This window comes from Salvia hispanica, chromosome 4 (genome assembly GCF_029641045.1).
Source record: "Salvia hispanica isolate PSC_SH4W2 chromosome 4, Shi_PSC_v1, whole genome shotgun sequence".
Classification (NCBI taxonomy): domain Eukaryota; kingdom Viridiplantae; phylum Streptophyta; class Magnoliopsida; order Lamiales; family Lamiaceae; genus Salvia; species Salvia hispanica.
The window spans coordinates 17,670,331-17,691,381 of NC_142695.1; the positions used below are offsets into that span (position 1 = coordinate 17,670,331).

The window sequence follows — 21,051 nt, forward strand, 5'->3', positions numbered from 1 at the left end:
GATCACATAAAAATCAGCAGGATATAGAAAATCATGCACTTTGACTATGACATTTTCCAACATCCCTTCAGGACAAATGCAAGTTCTATCTGCTAACTGGATCACTACCTTAGTAGCAACCATCCTTACTCCAGTCAATTTCTTATAGATCGAAAGCGGTAAAACATTAATGGACGCCCCTAGATCATACATAGCATGCTCGGCCATGATGTCCCCTAGAGAGATGGGTAATGTGAACATACTTGGGTCGGTACATTTTGAGGGCATCCTTCTCTTTTGTATCACAGCAGACACATTCTCCCCGATAACAATCTTCCCGTCTGGCTTGGTCTTCCCTGCAATGAATTCCTTGATGAACTTGTTGAAAGCAGGCATTTTTAGGGCTTGCAAGAATGGCAGGTTGATTTCCAATTTGCTAAAAGTCTCCATGAGATCCTCTGTATCATCCTTCTTTTTCTTTGCTTCCCCTCGGTATGGAAATGGATTTGTTCGCTTTACTGCATTTGTGGAAATCCCAGCCTGGGTTTCATCAACTCCCCTGTTTCCTTCCTTGCTCACTTCTTCAGGTTCTGAGTCTAGGAAGAATGGGTCGCTCGGTCGAGGTAGGGATCCCTCTAAATCTCCCCTCTGGAGGTCATTCTGAACAAAGATTTCCCTGGGTCTAGGGCTATCCCCTTGATGCATCTGACCTTTTTTTCCTTCACTAATTTGCATAGGTACTCCCTCGTCAATTTCCAAAGTCGGTCCTTCATAACCCCGCCCAGATCTCAAGGTGATTTGACTAATGTTTGCTCGGTCCGGTGGTTTGACTGTGGCAGGAAGTTTCCCTTCATTTCCCCGCATCTCATTCAAGGAAACTGCAATCTGGGACAGTTGCTTTGCCATCATATCCATGGCGGCTTTATGTTCGGACTGAGCGTCTTGCAGTTTGTGTACCACGTCATTGTTGGAGTGCAGGTTATTCTGCATGAACTGCTGTGAATTCACTAGGTCATGGACCATGTCATCCAAACTCCTCTGTGGCCTGGAGTTGAATTGATTAGAATTTGGTCCTTGACCTTGGTTCTGACGATAGTTCCCTTGATAATTGTTGTATTGGTTGCTAGACCCTTGATTCCCCTGATGGTTGTTGTACTGGTTACTAGATCCTTGATTCCCTTGATGATTCGGTTGGGAATACTGGTAGTTCCCCTGGTTATTTCTCTGATGAGGTGGCACATAGGAGCTCCCTGGATTGTTCTGATTCCTATTTCCCCGATTAGTATGGTCCTGATTCCTGTACCTCAGTTGCAATTGCCCCTCTTGACTTTTCCCTGACCAGTTGGACTGCCTCTCCGGAGGGTGTGCATAATTCGTGAGCTGAAGTGGAGGTGGCTGGCCTTGATCATGGTCAGTCCACCTAAAGTTTGGGTGAGTCCTCCATGGAGCATCCCTCTGTCTTCCTTGGTTCCAACTTCCGTCGGGATTCCAACTTCCCATCGAATTTGCCTGAGCTTGGCACTCCCCTTCGCAGGGCTGACTGTAATACAGCTGAAGTTGCCTTTCCTCTGGACCAGGGGGTTTCTCAATTTCTACTGGAGCATGCGGATTGTATTTCTCAATTGCATTCAGCAATGCTTTCTCCAGTTTATCGATCCTATCTTCCACCTTCTTGTCATCTTGTTCCGTTATTGCATTGGCTGACCCTCTCCTCAATATGCTTCGCGGGTTTTCATAGGCTTTCTTCGCCTCGATCAGCCTTCCCAAAGTTTCTCTGGCTTCACTTGCTTTGTTCTTGGTAAAGTTTCCCCCGCTCGAGGAATTCATCAAGTCCTTTGATTCAGGATTTGCACCTTCGTAGAACAGATAGTAGGTCTCCGCTTCTATCATCCTGTGGTACGGACAAGCATCCAGCAACCCCTTGAACTGGGACCAATAAGAACTCAGAGACTCATCATATTCCTGCTTGCACTCCTGAATCTCCTTCTTCAAGGCATTCGTCTTGTTGGAAGGGAAAAAATAATCCAAGAATTCCAGCTTGAAATCTTTACATGTGTTAATCGAGTCTGGTGGAAGCCTTAGTAACCAAGTATTGGCTTCCCCTTTTAGGGAAAACGGGACTGCACGTAAACGGTAGTCCTCCTCAGTCGCCTCGTTAGGTCTCTTTTGAATGCTGCACAACTTACTGAACTCGTTTAGGAATTCGTAAGGACATTCGTTCCTTCGTCCAGAGAATGTGGGCAAAACTTCGAGCACATTTGTCTTGATATCGATAGACCTCCTACGCGGGTTTGAGACTATGGCATGGGCCGGCTCGCCGTCTAGATGCGCGGTGAGCGAACCTATTTCCGGATCGGGGTCCACTACGTGTGCCATATTCACGTTCTCCTCTTCCTCAGTCTAGGATTGCTCTGTTTCGATGGACGACTTCGGGTCCTCTTCTCCTGATGAGTTCCACTCCTTCTCACTTTCTGATTCGAACGGAAATGGGTCTCTCGTCCTTAAACCTGACCTGGTGGTGATGGTAGACGTAGATTCCTTGACTCGCCTTGTATTGGCCACTCCCTGACCCAGATGAGCTCGCCCAACTTCCAGAATGGAAGTCTGCGTTCATAAACTGTCAAGGAGAAAGAAAATAACAGAAATTAAAATATTTACACCAAATCCTTAAACGCAATAACAATAAACGCCATCCTTCCCCAGCAACGGCGCCACTTGAAGGTTCTGATAGTCACACTAGTAGATGGGTGGTAGTCACTGTGTGCACAGAAAGAAAATAACAGGTTTCCTAGGTCCAGCAAATCCGCTAGATCACACGGTCTATGTAACAGCCCGGATTTCTAGGGTATAATAAATACGGCGACTGTTAACTAGGCGAACTTAAGGCAATAAAAAATGTAGACTAGGGTTTCATTTAAAGAGATTTGACCAAGTGTTTAATGAAGATCAACGCAACAAGTCAACAGCTTTAAATACGAAGATCAAGATTTAATAGATAGCATAGGCTAAGCTCAAAAATCAAAGATTTATTGTAGCTCCAACAAAACGCAATAATTTCCCGATATTCCAATAGGTTCAAACCAACCAAAGATAATAAGTTTCAAAACATTCAGCGGAAGCATTTCAAGAGAAAGCGAAGCCATGTATGAAGACACGACTGCACTCAAAATCCCAACCATCCATATTATTCGATTCAACCATCTCAACACCACCGACCGCCCGTCGCCACTCAACCTACACATAGGGAAAACACATGCAGGGCTGAGTATTTTAAACATACTCAGTGGACTCATGCCAAAACATTTTATAGTTATGCCACCCTTACCATAGTGAACTCGAGGTTTTGCATTTATTTAAAAATAAGCATCGAGTATCACAAAATATATCATGGACTGGCCAGTCAAATAATACCTCCCATTTTCTCATCAATTATCATTTCATATGGTGCGACGAAGTGTGGCCACACTTTCGCCCACGAGATCGGCCGACTAGCAAGGACGACACCCGATCTCCAGTGTACACTAGCCTGATAGGGTTTGCGGCCCTACTCAGACCCGAATTCGTTTTTATAGCCCTTTAGCCTAATGGAGCGTACTCACAATCTAGGCATCAGGCACACACAATATCCAAAATAATTCATAGGCATGGCATAACAGTTTAATCCACCCTTATTGCTCCACTTTCATATATTTGTAACATAAGAGAGAGTTTAGAATAAAGCCCACCTCGATTTCCTTCGAGTTCATAAACACACTTCTTCTTGTTATCACACCGGGAACGCGAACTATCACCTTTAGTTCATATATTTCAAATAAGTCTCAATCATGGATCAAAATCATGCATGTTCTCACGTTTCCCTTTCCCATCGATTATTTTCAATATTCGAATCAAAATCAAAGTACGATTGTCATATCGTTTTTATTCACACAACAACTCTGGATTTAACATCAAATCGTGTCACGCATGAGTGTTCTCCACACACAACACACCCCTCACATGTGCACGCCTACCGAGGCGTGCACACACACACACACACGGTCACAACACATACACATGCATCCAAATTTCACCGATTGATTTCCCCTTCACTCGATCTAAATGCATGTGGACTCAAGAACACCAATTGATCGGTAGAACAAGAGAAGATCAAAATAAAAGTACCTTTTTCAAAAGAACAATAGGTAGGAAACAAGTAGAATCTTGATTCTTCAACAAATCTTGAACTGCAGCTTCAATTCTTCTCCAAAAGATGAAGAATTAATGGAGAAAGTAGAAGAAAAATTTGAGAGAGTGGGAGAGAGGAGAGATCGAAATTTGGGAGTGGGGGGCGTGATTTGTGATGTGCTAGGGTTAGGTTCTCACTCTTATTTATAGAGTGCAAAATATAATATCTTTAATTAAATAAATTAAAGATTTGGAGAGATTTGAGGGGAAGTGGCGTTAAAACCGTTGAGGGAAAGGAGGATTTCGAATTTCTTAGGCTATTTAATTAACCTATGATTTAATTTGAATATTTCACGGAGTAGAATAAAATATCACGGAGCAAGAAAATAATAAATATCCCCCCCAATTAAAAAGTGAAAAGTGGTGTGATTTTCAATTCCTTAGAAGGAATTTAATTTAAATCCTAATTTAATTAGGATATGGCAAGATCTTCTTAGATTTGGCAAGATATGCTAGGATATTTGAATTTATTTATGGAAGAGAATAAATAAGGGATCAAATAATAGAATAAAATAATCCATTCTCCCATAAAATAGGAGATTTCGAAAATCTCCATGAACTAGTAGGGATTTCGAAAATTTCTTGGAATATATAGGAATATTCGGACTTTGGATTTAATTTGGATAATTATCCCAAGCAATAATTAAATCCAAGAAAAATAGGATTTCTTTCCAATAAATAGGAGGGGCCGAAAATTCCACATACTTAAATAATGCTCCTATTAAATTCTCACTCATCCCTTAGGATAATATTTCACCACAATTATTATTTCTCCCCACATCAAAATATCCACATATTCGGATTTCACCTCCACTTCACATTTTCCAACGACTTTGACCATTCCACGGCCACGTCATATTTTCCACAATATTGACTATTCAATAGCCACGTCACATATTCAACAAGTTTGACTATTCAACTCAAACTCAACTCCATATCGCAATTAGGTCACAAAGAATATTGCAACAAATCACTCATCATTTAATTCCACATAATCATAGCATTAAAAGCATTTAATGCAAAAATTTCCACGTCACAAAAATTAGGGTTCGAAAAAGCGGGGCGTTACATCCTACCACTCTTAAAAGAAATTTCATCCCGAAATTTGGTACCTTCATGGAAAGAGTTCCGGGTACATTTCCATCATCTTATCCTCAAGCTCCCACGTGGCTTCCTCGTACTCGTGGTTTCTCCAAAGTACCTTCACACTAGCAATAGATTTGTTCCTCAAGATTTGAACTTTACGGTCCAAGATTATCTGAGGTCGCTCCTCATAACTCAAATCCGGATTCAAAGCAACTTCTTCATAGTGAATCACGTGTTTCGGGTCGAACACGTACTTCCGCAACTGCGACACATGAAAGACGTTGTGAACGTTCCCAAGGTTTGGCGGTAGAGCTAATCGATAGGCTACGGGTCCTACTCCTTCGAGAATTTCATAAGGACCGATAAAACGTGGTTTCAACTTTCCTTTAACACCAAAACGCGTTATCCCTTTCGATGGGGATACCTTGAGAAATACTTTATCACCGACTTGAAATTGCAAGTCGGTCCGTCGGACATCAGCGTAAGACTTTTGTCTGTCCTTGGTTTCCTTCATTCTCACACGAATTCGTCAAACAATTTCAATCATCTCCTCGACTGCATCGGGTCCGAGTACCCTTCGTTCGCCAACTTCATCCCAGTAGAGTGGTGATCTACACTTTCTTCCATATAATGCTTCATACGGCGCCATGTTAATCGTTGCTTGGAAACTGTTGTTGTAAGCAAATTCAATTAGCGGTAGTGCGGTCTCCCAACTTCCGCCTCGGTCGAGCACCACGGCTCTTAGCATATCCTCGAGAGTTTGTATCGTCCTCTCGGATTGTCCATCGGACTGCGGGTGAAACGCTGTGCTAAAGTTCAATCGTGTCCAAGCTCGCGCTGTAGACTAATCCAAAATTTTGATGTGAACTTTGTGAAGGTACTTGTCGAACATGTCAGTTGGTCCTCCGTAGACCAACTGCCTGATTGCGGCAGTGCACTTCTATATGGGTGAGTGACCGGGTCTTCCACTCTTAGGGGTGTGCATTCGGTTTTCGGTTTGGTTTTTGGCCAAAACCGAACCGAACCGAAAAATCAAATTTTTCCTAAAATGAAAACCGAACCGAACCGAACTAACCGAAAAACCAAAATCCGAAAAACCAAAAACCGAACTATGAAAACCGAATTAAATCGAAAAACCAAAATTATATAAAATATATAAAAAAACTGAAAATATATAAAATATTAAAAAAAACAAAGCCTACAAATGTATACACGAAGACACACTAATCCGTTAACATTACTGGAATCTATATTTAAATAAAGGCCTAAACTCTTAATTTATACTATATAACACAATAAACTGTAAAAATAATTAAAATGATCTAAATTTAAAAAAAATTACAAAATGAATGGAATGAGAAAGAAATATTAAAAGATCGAGGTTGAAGAAATCAACAAATTTTATATGGAAAATCTCGAATACTCAAATAAATATGAGAGGTGTTTTTGTGATTCATATACAAGAACATTCATGATATTAATTCATCAACAAACACAAACACATAAAAGGTGTGGAGCAACTGGAGGCGTGGAGAAGTTGTTCCATTTTGAGAGAAGTGAGAACAATGGAGAAGAGGCGGCGCGGTCGTGGAAGCGTGAAGGCATGGTGGCGTTGGGAAACACGGGATGGAGAAGAGGTGGCGACGTCGTGGAAGCGTGAAGGCGTGGGGGAGGAGAAGAGAAGAGAAGGCATGAAGCTTCAGATTTGGTGGTGAATGAAATTGGAGGCGGAGTCCTTACAATTTTCACGTGATATGTATTAGGGTTAGGTTTTTTAAGTTAAATATATATATATATAATATAATATATTAAAAAATTCGGTTGTTCGGTTATTCGTTTTTTTTTCTCGTCCGAACCGAACCGAACCGAAAATCTGAATTTTTTTTAAATTTAACACCGAACCGAATCGAAAAACCGAACAAACCGAACCAATTTTCAAATTTTCGGTTTGGATCGGTTCGGATATTCAATTTTTGGATTTTTTGCTCACCCTTAGCCACTCGCATCCTCCCTGAATCGGAAATACTTGTACCAACGCTCTAAAGCATTCACAATATTCGTAAATATCGGTCAGTGCATCCTAAAACGCAGCCGGAAAAAGGTCTCCCTAAACCGCGGCTGTTCAACGAAGTAGTCGTCATACAACTATTGGTGGGCACCGACGTGGTCCCGGGGGACTACAACGCGATGATGGATGGGGAGAGGAACCGTCGGCTGCTGCTGCTACTGCAAGTGCTCTTGTATGAACTGATTTATCTCCATGGACGTATACGTCAGCAACTCTTCGTTAATTCATCGCCCTGCGTCAGCATTACCATCACTGGCCATTTTTTTTTCCTACAAATCAGACGAGAAATGATGAGAGTAGAGAGAGAAACTCATTAATACAAGTGGTGCAAATGAAAAATAGTGCAACGAGCCATATATATAGAGTTGAAAAAAAATCAAAAAATATCGCAAGCAGGTCGGTCGCCGATCACGTCAGCGCAATAGCGGACGAGCGATCGGCGTGCGGTCTGCTAACGCCACCTAGTCGCGGACGAGTGGAAATTTGTGATATTATTTGTCAATTTCAAAGTTTGTGCAAAAAAACCCTAACTTTTTGAAAGTTAGGTGATATTAGGTGTCAATATCCTTAAAAACAATTGCTTGTTGAAAGAGTACAAACGGCTATTTTGAGTTACGAATTCCTCCCATTTCAAATTTCTGCAATCCTGCTACATCTCCTTCTCGTAGTTGAAGATCCAATTTCGAAATCCCTTTGACATGGAAATCCCCCAAGAAACTGATGATTACATAACAGAATCAATCAATCAAAGCATCGGTTTGAAGATTTTAAACTTCAAGCTGTCGAAGCGTCGCGGACTCACCTCCGTCGCCAGTATCCCTCTCTGCAATCCAAGCTAAAAGAGAAAGATGACACCATTGAACGATCTAGGGTTTGTATTTGCTGCTTCTCTTCGAATTTCACTTTCAGAATTTTCGATTTTTGAAGAAGGAATTGTTTGGGCTAAGGCGAGCATCAATGCGGTGGCTTTGAAGGAAAACCAGAAATTGGCGACGGAATGCTCTAATCTGTTGGCGACGTGCAATAAGTGGAAGAGAGAGTGCTCGCTCTATGACCACGATCGTGAAGCTTTGATGGATTTTGCAAACGAGGCGGACGAGAGAGCCAAGGAAGCTGAGGTACGGAATCGTGATTTAGCGGAGGAGAAAAAGATTTTTAAAATAACAAATGCATTACTTAATGAGGAGTACTTATTAATATCTAGGCCATTTTTTCACATGTTTATCAGGTTGAGGCGTTGAGCAGTTGGTGGTGTTGTGAGATTGAGAAGAGGTTGTTGCTATAGTTCCAAAGAATGTCATGTTTTCACCTGGTAAAGATTCTCTCATGACTGCGTTTATGTTCTTAAATTGGTTAACATGAATTCCGTTTTCTCTGTCATTTGCACATCTCCTATATGCTTAATTTGAAATGCTGTTTTGGGTTGCAGACTTCAAAACTTCATCTCTCCATGGATGATGTTTATGTCAATTGTTCGTATTGTTTTCTTTTCATCCATGATGTATCTCATTTATTGGGAACTCTAGGGGCACACCATCCTTTTTATTCAAATTTATGTGCCAAATAACCCCCTCTCTTCCCCATATCTTTATCTCTTGGGTATTTGTACTACTACAAAGCAAAATCATATTTTCTTGAATACTTTTGTACTGTCAGGCAACAGCTGCAGCATCTCTACATCAGCAAGTCTACTATTCAATAAATCCCAGCCAAAAAAGAGGCAGAATTTGCAATATGGTTTAAGAATCAGGGCTCTTCTGCAGATGATGCCGATGACTGCAATGAAGAAGAATATGCCCCTGATAAAGAGATTACTTCCTTAAATCTCATACATTCCTCAAATGAATATAAATTGACGCATTTCAATCCTGAGTTGGGTGAATTGTAGTATTGGTGTTCAGAAATATTGTTAGTTTTGAAGTGACCTTGCATATTGTTTTGTCATACAAAGACTTCTTTCTATTTTGAAAATAAGTTCATGATAGTTTTGTTTCCAACCATAAAATTTGTCAAATATCTTTAATATTTAATGATTCTATTAATTATACTAATAAAATTTGTACTGTTGTACATATTTAAGAAAGAGGAAGGAGCACATAAAAAAACACATCCATTAGATTAGGCTATACTATTAATGCACCAAAACTCATTTTTGGTGTAAAGTTTTTTTTTAACTATACACCAAATCCAAACTCATTTTTAGACTTTTCTATGGATTAGCACCAAATATGGTGCGGCTGACAAAAAATTTATAAGATATGCAAATCTGTCCATTATTACTCCCTCCGACCCACTTTAGGAATCCCGGTTGAGTTCGGCATGGATTTTAAGAAATATATAGGAAAGTTGGTGAAAAAAATAGTGGAATGTGGGTCCTACTTTTATATATTAGTTTTATAATACAATGTGAGTGGAAAAAAGTGAGTGGAATGTGGGGCCTATTACCAACTATGGAATATTCTAACCGGGGCTCCTAAAGTGGGACATCCAAAAGTAGTAAACCGGGACTCCTAAAATGGGACGGAGGGAGTATTTGATTAATATGAATTAAAACACGAAGAACTAATCAATAACAAAATGAAAACCAAATTTAAAAATCAAGTAAATCATAACCTGGTCCTCCAATATTGTCGAATTACGAAGAATATATTCTATTAGCATCGTCATTTGGTTGTTCCAGTTGAGCTCTTTTTGTAAAAAGATATGGTGTTCTCCAATCACGTTTCACAATTAAGAGCATCAGCACCGGCGGATGTCCGTCGGGCGTCGGGCATGAAGGCAGGCGGACGGACTTCCGGTGCGGACACGGGAGTTCCGCGGTGCTAGGGGGACGTCCGTCGCGACGGCTATGGGACATCCGCCGTTGTGGCATGCGGGCGGACGTCCGATACGAAATTTTCATTTTTTTTACAAACTCTATATATAAGGCTCGTTGCAAACTCTAAATTTATGGCTCGTTGCAAACTCTATATATATGATTTTTTTTTAAACTATAACGCATGTACTATCGTTGAAAATGAAGGACTAAAACAAAAACATATCATACCGTCGGGACGGACTTCCCATAACCTTCCCGACGGACTTCCCAAAAACACCTCATGCCACGTCATAAGGACCTCCCATAACCTTTCCAGCACTGCCACGTCATAAGGATTTCTCACTACACAGTGGCGAACATCCCATAGCCTTCCCGCGCGGACTTCCCGTAATTAAAAAAATTCACAAATTCACCAAATTAAACAATTTAAAGAATTAATAAACAATGTACGGTATTAAAATTTCGGCATGAATACAGAATTAAACAAAGTGCAAAATAATTTCATTAGATAAAAAAAAACAAAAAAAAACAACTTTATCAAATTACACTCATGAACATATCAACGATGACCCCGACACAACCATAGCTCTTCAATTAAATCGTTCTGGAGTCGAATATGAGCTTGTCGTTGGCACATGTCGGCAAATGCACGCACCCGGTCGGCCCCTTCATGGGGTACCCCCATGCATCCACTGGGGGTGGCCACACCGTGGCTTAGACCGGCACCATCATTGTAACAGCCCGCTTTCCTAGGGTACAATAAATGCGGCGACTGCTACCAAAACGGACTCAAAGAAATGAATGAAGGCTAGGGTTTCAATTAAAGAGTGTTGACCAAAAGATTTGAAAGAACTATCAGAGTGTTTAAAGCAATAACTTAACCTCGAAACTCGAATAAAAAGGAAGGTGTAATAAATGACGTTCAACAATGTCAAGAGTATGACATAGTTTTCCAAGATAAAACCACAAGATAGTCTAAAGCCTCTGACTCGAAAGAAGAGTGCAACCTATCCGAAATAAGCATAAGTGTATCAAACTCAGCGGAAAACGACCAAGAGAAAGAATAGCTATGTATGAAGACACAACTACGCTTGATGTTTCAGATATCCATCTTAATTAATTATCATGCTCAACACCCGCCACCGCTCGTCATCGTTCAACCTGCACATAAGGAAAACACATGCAGGGCTGAGTATTTTGAAATACTCAGTGAACTCGTTGCCAAAACATTTTACAAGTTATGCCACCCTTACCAAGTGAACTCGAGTTTTACAATTTATCAAAATAAAATATCATCGAGTATCACAAAATATTTTCATAGATTGGCCAATCAAAATAACTCCTCATTTCCTCATCAAATTCCACATCCACATATCACAATCTTTCCATGGTGCGACGAAAGCGTGGCCACGCTTTTCGCCCACGAGACCGGCCGACTAGCTAGGACGGCTCCCGATCCCCTCGTGTACATAGCCTGGTAGGGTTTGCGGCCCATACTCAGACCCGAATTCGTATATCATATCCATAGCCCTATAGCCCAATGGAGCGAACTCACAAACTAAGCATCAGGCACACAATCTCACAATAAAACAGACATAGGCATGGCATAACAGTTAAACCACCCTTATAGCTCCGATAATTATCTTTGACTAAATAAAAGAGAGTTTTTGAGAGTAAAGCCCACCTCGACTGCTTAGATTTCAAGTAGTTTCGCTTTTTCCGTTATCTGGCTTCGCAACCGAGGTTTCACCTTTAAATTCACATAGGCACATATTCACAAATTAGGTTCAATTATGACTCTTAACTTATGCATGTCTCGTTACTTCCCTCTTTCCCATCGATTCACCTTAATCTTTATAACTTATAATTCTAAGTCACACTCATCATAAATTACTAATTTCAAGTCACGCTTAGCTTACATATATTTCTTAGCATCTCAACCCTAGATCTATCATCATATGTCATACAAAAGTATTTAGCCATCAAGCACACACTACACAACACACACTCACACGCATAACACACACACACGGCACACACACCTCACACACTCTCGGCACACACACACACACACACACATGTTCCCATATCCCTCCTTATCCCTTTTTCACTCAATTAATATGCATGAAGGTTCAAGAACACCGATTAAATCGGTTGGAAGAAAAAGAAAAGAAGGGGTAGAAGAAGAACAACATAACTCTTAAGCAAAAATACCTTTTTTAGAGAAAATCAATCGGTAGAAATAAGGTAGAGACTTGGTTCTTCAATATCCTCGGATTAAACTTCGATTTCTTCTCAAAATATGAAGGATTTATGGAGTAAAGTGGAAGAAAATTGAGAGAGTATGAAGAAGAAGAGAGGGGGACGAAACTATGAGGGGGGGCGAAAATAATGAACTAGGGTTGGGGTCTTGGCTCTTATTTATAGAGTCCAATAAGATCTTTAGAATATTTGGTAAGATTCTATTCTCCACAATTAAATAAATAAATATTATGGAGTAGGGAAGAAGAATTAACAAAAATAGAATAGGGCACAAAGCATGGGATTTTCGAAAATTATGGCTTCTAATTAGCCAAGATTTCGTTTGGTATTTTTCCGGAGTAGAATAAAATATCACGGAGCAAAATAAATAAAATAAAAGAATTCTCCCAAATCTTGGAATTAAAAAGAGGCGTGTACTTTGCTTGATATATAAGGAATTGGATTTCTTTATTAACTAAAATAATATATGGCATAATCTTTTGAGCTATGGAAAGATTTGGTAGAATATTTAAATTCTAGGTATGGAAAGAAATCAAATAAGAAGTCAAATAAAAATAAAAATAATTCTTTCCTTCCCACAATAGGTGATTTTCGAAAATCACCAAGGAATAAGGGGGCTCGATTTTTCTCAACAAAAATAAGGAACAATTGGGTCTTGGATTTAATTTGGATAAATATCCCAAGAATTAAATTAAATCCGGAAAAATAGAATTTCCTTCTCCAAAATCATAGGGGTCGAAAATTCCAACTATGAGGAATAGGGTTATAGTATTTATGGAAATTTTCTCTAATATTCTCACTCACCCTTAATAATTAAATTATCACATAAGACTCACATTTAAAACAAATAATTTCACATGCCACATCACATAGTCAACAAATTTGACTTTTCAAACTTCCCGGTCAAAGAAACTCATGCAATAAATCCACTTATCAAATAATTCGTATCTTCCACGTCATCAATAATAAATTCTAGGGCTCTAAAATTAGGGTTCGGAAATTCGGGATGTTACAATCATCATCATCACTGGCCCAATCAGTCAGTGTTACGCCTCCATCTTCGACAATCATGTTGTGCATGATAATACATGCGTACATGATACGGGTATTCACCTTATCAATATCTCAAGATGGGGTGTCTGTTTGATACCTAAAAGGGCACTCAAATAGGACCGAACCTCTCGTCAGGCTATTGTTCTCTTAAAGTTATTATAGAGTAAGACGTCGATTTCGAAATAAGATCCATTTTTTGGATTGGATGGTGGATTCCCCTGAAAAAATATTGGCGCGCGTGTAAACGAGGTGCTCTACCAACTGAGCTATAGTCCTTAGTAGAGATGCCCAAGGTTTTCGGTTCCGGCGGTTAACCGCGGAACCGTAACCGCCGGTTCCGGTTCTGAACCGGAACCGTGACTTTTTTCTTGAACCGAAACCGCCGTATTTTGAACCGTGGGCCGGTTCCGGTTTCAAATTTTACGAACCGAAACCGTGCCGGAACCGTGAAAAACCGTCGGAAAACTGTGAAACCGAGCCGGAACCGTGAAAAACCGCCGGAACCGGCGGTTCAGAACCGTGAAAACCGTAAAAAAACCGCTGAAAAACCGACGGTTCCAAACCGGAACCGAAACTGTCGGTTTTCGAACCGGAACCGGAACCGTGAAATAGCCTCACGGTTCGGTTCCGGTTCTATATTTCCCGAAACCGGAACCGGCGGTTTACGAACCGTGGGCATGTCTAGCCCTTAGTGCTTGTGATGCATATTTTATCATGTATATAATTTTTTGTCAAGATTAATATTCTATGATTCAACATCCTAAATTTTTGAGTGGTATTGGTTCGATTATTATTGCTTATAAAGATCAGCGATGCAGTCCATATGCCACAACCGTGATGGACCCTTCACTATCGCCCATCGACTCTGGAGCACACCGAATGCCCGCTCCACATCCTTGCGCGCTGCCTCCTGACGACTCGCAAAGTATTTCTTCCTATCTTCTGTTGCGCATCTGATCGTCTTCATGAAGACGTGCCACATAAGATAAATCTCATCCGTCAAATAGTACCCAATGTTGTGCTGGTCGCCGTTGGCGACGAAACTGACAGTCGAACCAACACCAAGTTCTTGGTCATTGAAAAGAGGGGACGACTGTAGGACATCGATGTCTTTGTTCGAACCGGCTAATCCAAAGTATGCATGCCAAATCCACAGTTGGTAGTCAGCTACCGCCTCAAGGACAATCGTGGGATGCTTGCTCTTGAAACCGGTTGTGTACAACCCTTTCCAGGCGGAGGGACAGTTCTTCCATTCCCAATGCATATAGTCTATGCTGCCCAACATCCTCGGAAACCCGTGCTGAGCCCCGTGCACAGTCATCAGATCCTGACAGTCTTGGGGGGTCTTGGGGGGTAGGCTTCCGAAGATAGGTATCCCCGAATATCTCCCTAACGCCTTGACAAAAAAACTCCAGACATTCGCGGGCAGTCGACTCGCCGACGTGGAGGTACTCGTCGAACATGTCGGTCGTCCCTACGTATGCCAGCTGTCTAATTGCTGTCGTGCACTTCTGAATGAGCGTGTGGCCGGGTTTACCAACCGCATCCTCTCTCATCCTGAAATATTCGTATCGACACTCTAAAGCGTCAACAATACGAAGAAACAGTGGACGACTCATCCTAAAACGCCGGCGGAGTAAGTTGTCCCCAAAGCGCGGCTCTGGAGCAAAGTAGTCCGCGTACAACCGATGGTGTGCAGCGATGCAGTCCCGAGGTACATGAGTTCGACGATGGATGGGTCGAGGTACCGCCGGCTGTTGCTGTTGCTGCATAGCCGCTTGTAACGCCCGATTTATCTCCCTAGACGTAACGGCACGCAGCTCATCCCTAACGATCTGGCGTCAATCACTAGCACCGCTACCACCCGCACCACTACCACTACCACTGCCACTTGCCATTATAATAATATAAAAGAAACGTAGGGAGAGAGAAACTTATTAACACAAGTGGTGCGAATGAAATGAAGTTTAACGAGTCATATGTATAGAGTATGAAAAAAAAAATATATATATATATATATATATATATAAAATTAAAATTTGGTATCAGACGTCCGCCGCGGACGACCATCCGCATGCCACAACCGCGGACTTCCCATGGCCGTCACAACGGACGTCGCGCCAAAACCGCAGAACTCCCGTGTCCGCAGCGGACGTCCGTGTCCGTCCCTTCCTCGCCCAATGGCGGACGTCCGTGACGGACGTCGGGCACGCCGGTCCGACGCCCGGCGGACGTCCGTCGCTGCTGATGCTCTAAGAGTATTTGACCCGATATAACGCAAAAAAAAAATAAAAATGTCCACTCTGGAACTTCAAAGTGTGCTAATTGATCATTTGTAATAACAATCATCATAAAAAATTGTCAAAGCGGACGATTTTTATTAACATTAATATTTCAGCTTTTGAGACAAAGATCTAAATTGTACATATACTAAAGAAGAAAAATCTGAATATTGGATCTGAACCAAATATCATGAAGATAAAAATTTGGCAGCTTAATACAAAAAAAAAAAAATATCCTGATAAGTGATAACGGTCTGTCTATCTCACTTTTATGCTACACCTTCATATCATATACGACCAAATCATAACTCTGGAACAATATATTCAGATATATATACTATACATTGTAACCTACCCAATTAGAATAGTTGCACACTTTGATCAGAGTGTTACAAATAGCACAGGCGATCGCGAGCCTCTTACCTCTTGGAAGCCCTCCCATTGCCCGAATCCTTCAACAACCATTCCCGGTTATTTAATAACAAGACAATTATTATGAACAAGTCTTGTCAGCGAGCAGAATCTTGTTTACAGATCTGCATTTATCGACAAGTACCCCCATTAAAGGAAAAAAAAATGGAGTTTCAACATTGAAGCTCAAGGATATTCATATGGTAAATGCACATTTTTTAAAAAATATTGATGTAAAAAAAGTACTCCACAAAGAATGTAGCTTTTACCCAGTTTGAGAAAGCTTCCTTTCAGAATAGCTGGTGAGCCTGTGGATGCCTAGCCAAGTAAGACGAACTGGTGCTAATGCTGTTCTCTTCACCTCGGAATGGATCAGAGTACGTGGAATTCGAAGGGGACCAAACTGGGACAATCCCGCCGTCTCTCTCTCTTCTAGTGGTACTGGATGACTCTGCTGTTGAATCTTCAGAATTTCTACGACCTCTTGCGAAATTGGATTGTAGGAAACCATCATTCGTTCTACCTGTCTGGATTATAGCTTGGCCGCGTCGTTCTCTTCTCGGCTCCTCTGCAGGGTTTACATTTGAAGGGACCTCAGCTCTATTATCATCGCCTGTGCTTCTGAGATCAACTGACGTCTCTTCATCTGCAACGCGGATGAAAGAAGAGGTCATGCTTGGTACCATTTGATCCCCATAGCGGCGAATGACTGCATTTGGAGGATTGTTTCTGATAGGTTCATTGTCCATCTCCATGTCTGTATTCGGAGGGAATGCAATAGGAGTGTATTCGGATGAGTCTCCAAGGCCCTCTTCCATTCCATTCTCGATTGCAGTTTGTGAAGCCCCTTCCTGCTGCCACATTTGTGCAAGTGCTTCTTCCAACCTAGCGTTTGCAGCATCTATTTCGACTATAGGAAGAGGGTAATTCGAACCAAGTTCGATTCCGGCAGCTTGTAGCATACTTTCTGGCGCATTCCATGGATGATGTATCCACTCTGTCGGCAATCTAGAAAGTTCAGGAAGCCATCTTCGAACATATTCTCCATTTGGATCGAACTTGTAACCCTCAATCTATCAAAACATAATAGAAATCTAGTTCTCAACTTTGTTGAAATCATCAAATTGGAAATTCTCCAAGTAATTGGAGCAAAGCAAAGAACCAACAAAAATGTGCGAGACACTGAGACCCTTAGAGCAACTTAACCCGGTAGAAGCATGGAGCTAAATAATATTTGGCATGTTTAAGAAAATTCAATATATTTGGAAATTTAAGTACAAGGTAAAAGCATAGATAGACAAGGTACCGGTCAAACACCTGAGGGTATGTCAAATTCTTCGAACATCTATGACACAGTAACAAGGTTTTTAACCAGATGTCAAAAATTCAAAGAAATGCAATCGATATACACATTATATACATATTAGAAAAATCACTTGCCCAAAATAGAAAGGCTTTTTCCATGTCAACAATTATTTATCTATTTTTGCAATGATATAAAAAGAGAGGTTTTTTACAGTTTTTACTGTAATATGAGAGACAGAAACAGCAGTCCATTGCTTAATGTCAACTGTCAACGCATCCAAAAGCATCAAGAAAAGTTGCGAGTACGGACCTGTAGGTTATCAAGGCGGTCAAACGCTCGACCATCTGGAAGTGTTCCAGTGATATATTGCCAACCAAGGGCATCGCTCTCAAGATCTGCATCCAGTAGGGTATCCCAGAAGTACTTCATTCCCCATCTCCAAGGCAGCTGCAGAACTTTGACAAAGAAACTCGAGACTACAACACGTATCCGATCATGTAGCCATCCAGTGGCCCATAGCTCCCTCATACCAGCATCCACCAAAGGATATCCAGTCCGGCCTTGTCTCCATGCTTTGAAGTAGCCCTCGTCCACAACCCAAGGGAAATACTTGAAGTGGCCAAGTAACGGCCTTTCATGGCTGTAAGGATGATTGAAACTCATGTATCTGGAATACTCCCTCAGCCCTATACTTTTGAGGAACAAATTAACACTCTCTTCACCTGCTTTGTTACCTTCATTGGCCCAAAGAACTTGCTTAATGCGAACAAGATGGAAAACCTTACGAACACTGACTTCCCCAAAATGCAAATGGGGGGATAGAAAAGAGGTTGTGGCACTATCAGCCTTTCGACGATTCTTGGAGTACTCTATTAGGGGTCCATTTAAGAAGGTTGTTAGGGCTTTATCGGCATTGCTCCAGCCAGGGGACCATGCCCGAGCGAGAAGGGCATTGCTTCCTTTCTCTGACTCATCTTCAAATATTAAAGTGTCAGGATTGCATCTCGACACATCACCTGGATGAGAGCAAGCAGCAGTTTGAATAATATCATATTAGACTAAAACTTGTAAAAGACAATTGCTTTAGCAAAGAATAACATTAAGTTTGTTAGTTCACTAAGAATTAGAAATAATATATTACTTAGGTTTTAGCCCACTGCCAAATGCAATTGGTAAGGATATATTAACATTGACATTTATAGAAATACATTAATGAGGACGTGCAGTTCTCTGCATGGACGCTGATCGAGAAGAGATGTGATGGTGACTGGAAACGGATAGGAACAGGAAAAACGGATCAGATAACAATTTAAAGATAAAATCATCTGGGGAGGCTGATCCTATGAAAAGGGCCACAGCAGCGACATGCTGAAAAAGACACTATGATACTTTAAAACCACTGTGAAAGAAGTATAACAATGGAAACAATTGGAAGAGCACATTGACAAATCAACATGTTCAATACCAGCGCCTTAAACATTGTCAATGTCTTGTCTGCAAACCTCAGAAAGATTTATAACTAGAAATAGATAAGGATGCTACTACAAACTAGAGATAGATGCAGTGCTTCCACTAATGAACCTATAGCAGTTCACTACAAAGGAAAAAAGTATGCAAGCCTCAAATCAGCTCTGACCAACTAAGAAGATGATATTGAAGAATATAATTAGGGTAAAAAGTCTGCAAATGAGTAGTACCAGGAAAAATCCTTTTAGGCGGGAGGAGAGGAGCTTCAGGATCATACGGCATACTGAGGCATCTGTCCCAGAATCCTGAGAAAGTATTGAATGGCCGACCGTCCTGGTCAAGAACTTCCCATGGTTCATAGAGCAAGTCTGCATTGAAGGAACGGACAGTAACGCCTTCAGCAGTCAAGACTTCCTTTACCCGGTGATCCCTTACAAGTGATATAGGATCTAACAGTACAGCACAAACAACAAAGGTGTCATAATACTGCCCATAAACATGCTGAAAACAATGTTTCCCGCCCTCACATGAGGGATCTAAACTAAGCATTGCTAAATTCAAAATCCAGATTCATTCATATAAGTATCATGTTGATTAGGACACACTAGCAGCAAAAATAAATAAACACGGTCACTTTTAAAGTGATATAGCATCCACCAGTACCAGTAGAAGTGTAGAACACACAACAACAACAAAGGTCTCATAACTCTTCCCAAAACATGCTCAAAACTATGGTTTCCTTCCACAAGAGGGGATCTAAGAGTATGAAGTAAACATCACTAAACCAAGATCAAAGAAAGATTTATGAACACAATCACTTTTCCAGTTTGGATAATTATTAGCAACAATCCAAACAAAAATATGATTCCTTGAACAGATAGACTAACCATATAAATGGTTGAAAAACAGCTGGCCAGCACCAGTTAATTTGACAACTTCAAGAAGAGAAGAAACACTATCAGTGGATCTCTTAGTGAGGAGGGGAGTGCCAAGGCTCCTCAAAGAGCTATCAAGGTGTGATAAACTATTCTTCAGCCACCATCTAGAGACCCTACCAGGGAAGTAGTGCCCCTCCTCCTCCGGCGCCCAAACAAACACAGCCACCACCGCCCCGGCCCTCATCCCCGCTGCCAGCGCCGGATTATCTTCCACCCGGAGATCTCTCCTGAACCAAACTATACTACATCCACCTCCGGGAATTCCCATCTTTCTCAACTAAATCCAATCAATAAAAACCCCCAAATTAACTCACACACAAGGACACAAACTCGGTGTGCTATCCAGGAACCATAATTCAATTGGCGCTTGATTGCAGAATTCTCAGCTTAAAAATCTTCCCTTTTCACATCGGAATCCGAAAACGCCTAATTACAAACGTGTGCTGAAGAATTAAATACCGAATGAATCTTGGAGTTAATAATGGGAGTATCAAAGCAGGGCAAGGCGCAGTAGTAAAAGGCAAAAGGCAGACCATTTGGTTGAGACTGAGAGAAGGAAAGAGGGGAGTGAATGCGATTGGTGGGGCTACGAGGGATTTGCAGCCACAACTTTTTAGGAGGGTTTTATCAATATTTTTAACAAGTATCTTCATCTCTTATCTATCATCCTGTTTGCTCTGCTACCAAACAAAACTCCGCTCTCTGATCTAGTGCCTTCCTTAATCCTTCCACTATTGACAGGGTGGAAACCAAATCTCCAGTTTTTCCTTTTTTGTGTGAATTATTGCCTAGTTGAAACTTGAAAGTGATACCGGAGCTCACCTTTTTCAAGCCATGGAACATCTTTACGATCGCACTGTCCTTATTCAAGAATATTGGGTGCAGCCTTTGGTGAAATGATAATATATCGTATCGGCTAAGAAAGTCACTGATCACTATAATGAACAAAGAAAGCAATTAATATTCCATCTTTCTTGTAAAAATATACTCCCTCCGTCCCATTAAATATACAACATTTAGAAATCGGCACAAGTTTTTATGTAATGTTGTTTTGTGAGTTAATGAAGAGAGAGTAAAGTAAGAGAGATGAAAAAGTAGAGATAGGTATGTTTCCATTTTAGGAAACGTTTCATTTTTAATGGGACAAACTAAAAAGG

General features: G+C 41.0%; 1 protein-coding gene, 1 long non-coding RNA gene and 1 pseudogene across 4 annotated transcripts; 1 reads left to right on the forward strand and 2 right to left on the reverse strand.

The window, feature by feature from the left end:
* The first annotated feature begins 7,995 nt into the window (after positions 1-7,995).
* On the forward strand, positions 7,996-9,278 carry LOC125192143 (uncharacterized). 2 transcript variants are annotated; one of them, XR_016137563.1, is made up of 4 exons: positions 7,996-8,228; positions 8,332-8,475; positions 8,586-8,669; positions 9,014-9,278. It is a non-coding gene; the product is annotated as an uncharacterized LOC125192143 (long non-coding RNA). The 2 variants fall into 2 exon arrangements; XR_007171310.2 differs by having other exon boundaries at positions 7,996-8,475; positions 9,014-9,270.
* Positions 9,279-14,665: 5,387 nt separating this feature from the next.
* Positions 14,666-15,388, reverse strand: LOC148927381 (uncharacterized; annotated as a pseudogene).
* A 575-nt stretch (positions 15,389-15,963) lies between these two features.
* LOC125195725 (cryptochrome-1) lies at positions 15,964-20,482 on the reverse strand. 2 transcript variants are annotated; one of them, XM_089056284.1, is made up of 5 exons: positions 19,844-20,482; positions 19,187-19,324; positions 17,799-18,505; positions 16,453-17,256; positions 15,964-16,308 (listed from the first exon to the last, which is right to left on the reverse strand). In XM_089056284.1, the coding sequence occupies exons 1-4, from the start codon at positions 20,160-20,162 to the stop codon at positions 16,474-16,476; spliced, it is 1,947 nt and encodes a 648-aa protein (XP_088912410.1). In that variant the 5' UTR covers positions 20,163-20,482; the 3' UTR covers positions 15,964-16,308; positions 16,453-16,473. The 2 variants fall into 2 exon arrangements, with proteins under 2 accessions (XP_088912410.1, XP_047949865.1); XM_048093908.2 differs by having other exon boundaries at positions 19,187-19,405; positions 19,844-20,480.
* Between the last annotated feature and the right edge of the window lie 569 nt (positions 20,483-21,051).

Coding starts and splice junctions, on each gene's coding strand:
- LOC125195725 (XM_048093908.2), bottom strand. CDS start 20,162: ATGGGAATTCCCGGAGGTGGATGTAGTATAGTTTGGTTCAGGAGAGAT. Junction 18,506..19,186: donor GCCTAAAAGGATTTTTCCTG/GTACTACTCATT, acceptor GCTCTCATCCAG/GTGATGTGTCGAGATGCAAT. Junction 17,257..17,798: donor ACCGCCTTGATAACCTACAG/GTCCGTACTCGC, acceptor ATGTTTTGATAG/ATTGAGGGTTACAAGTTCGA.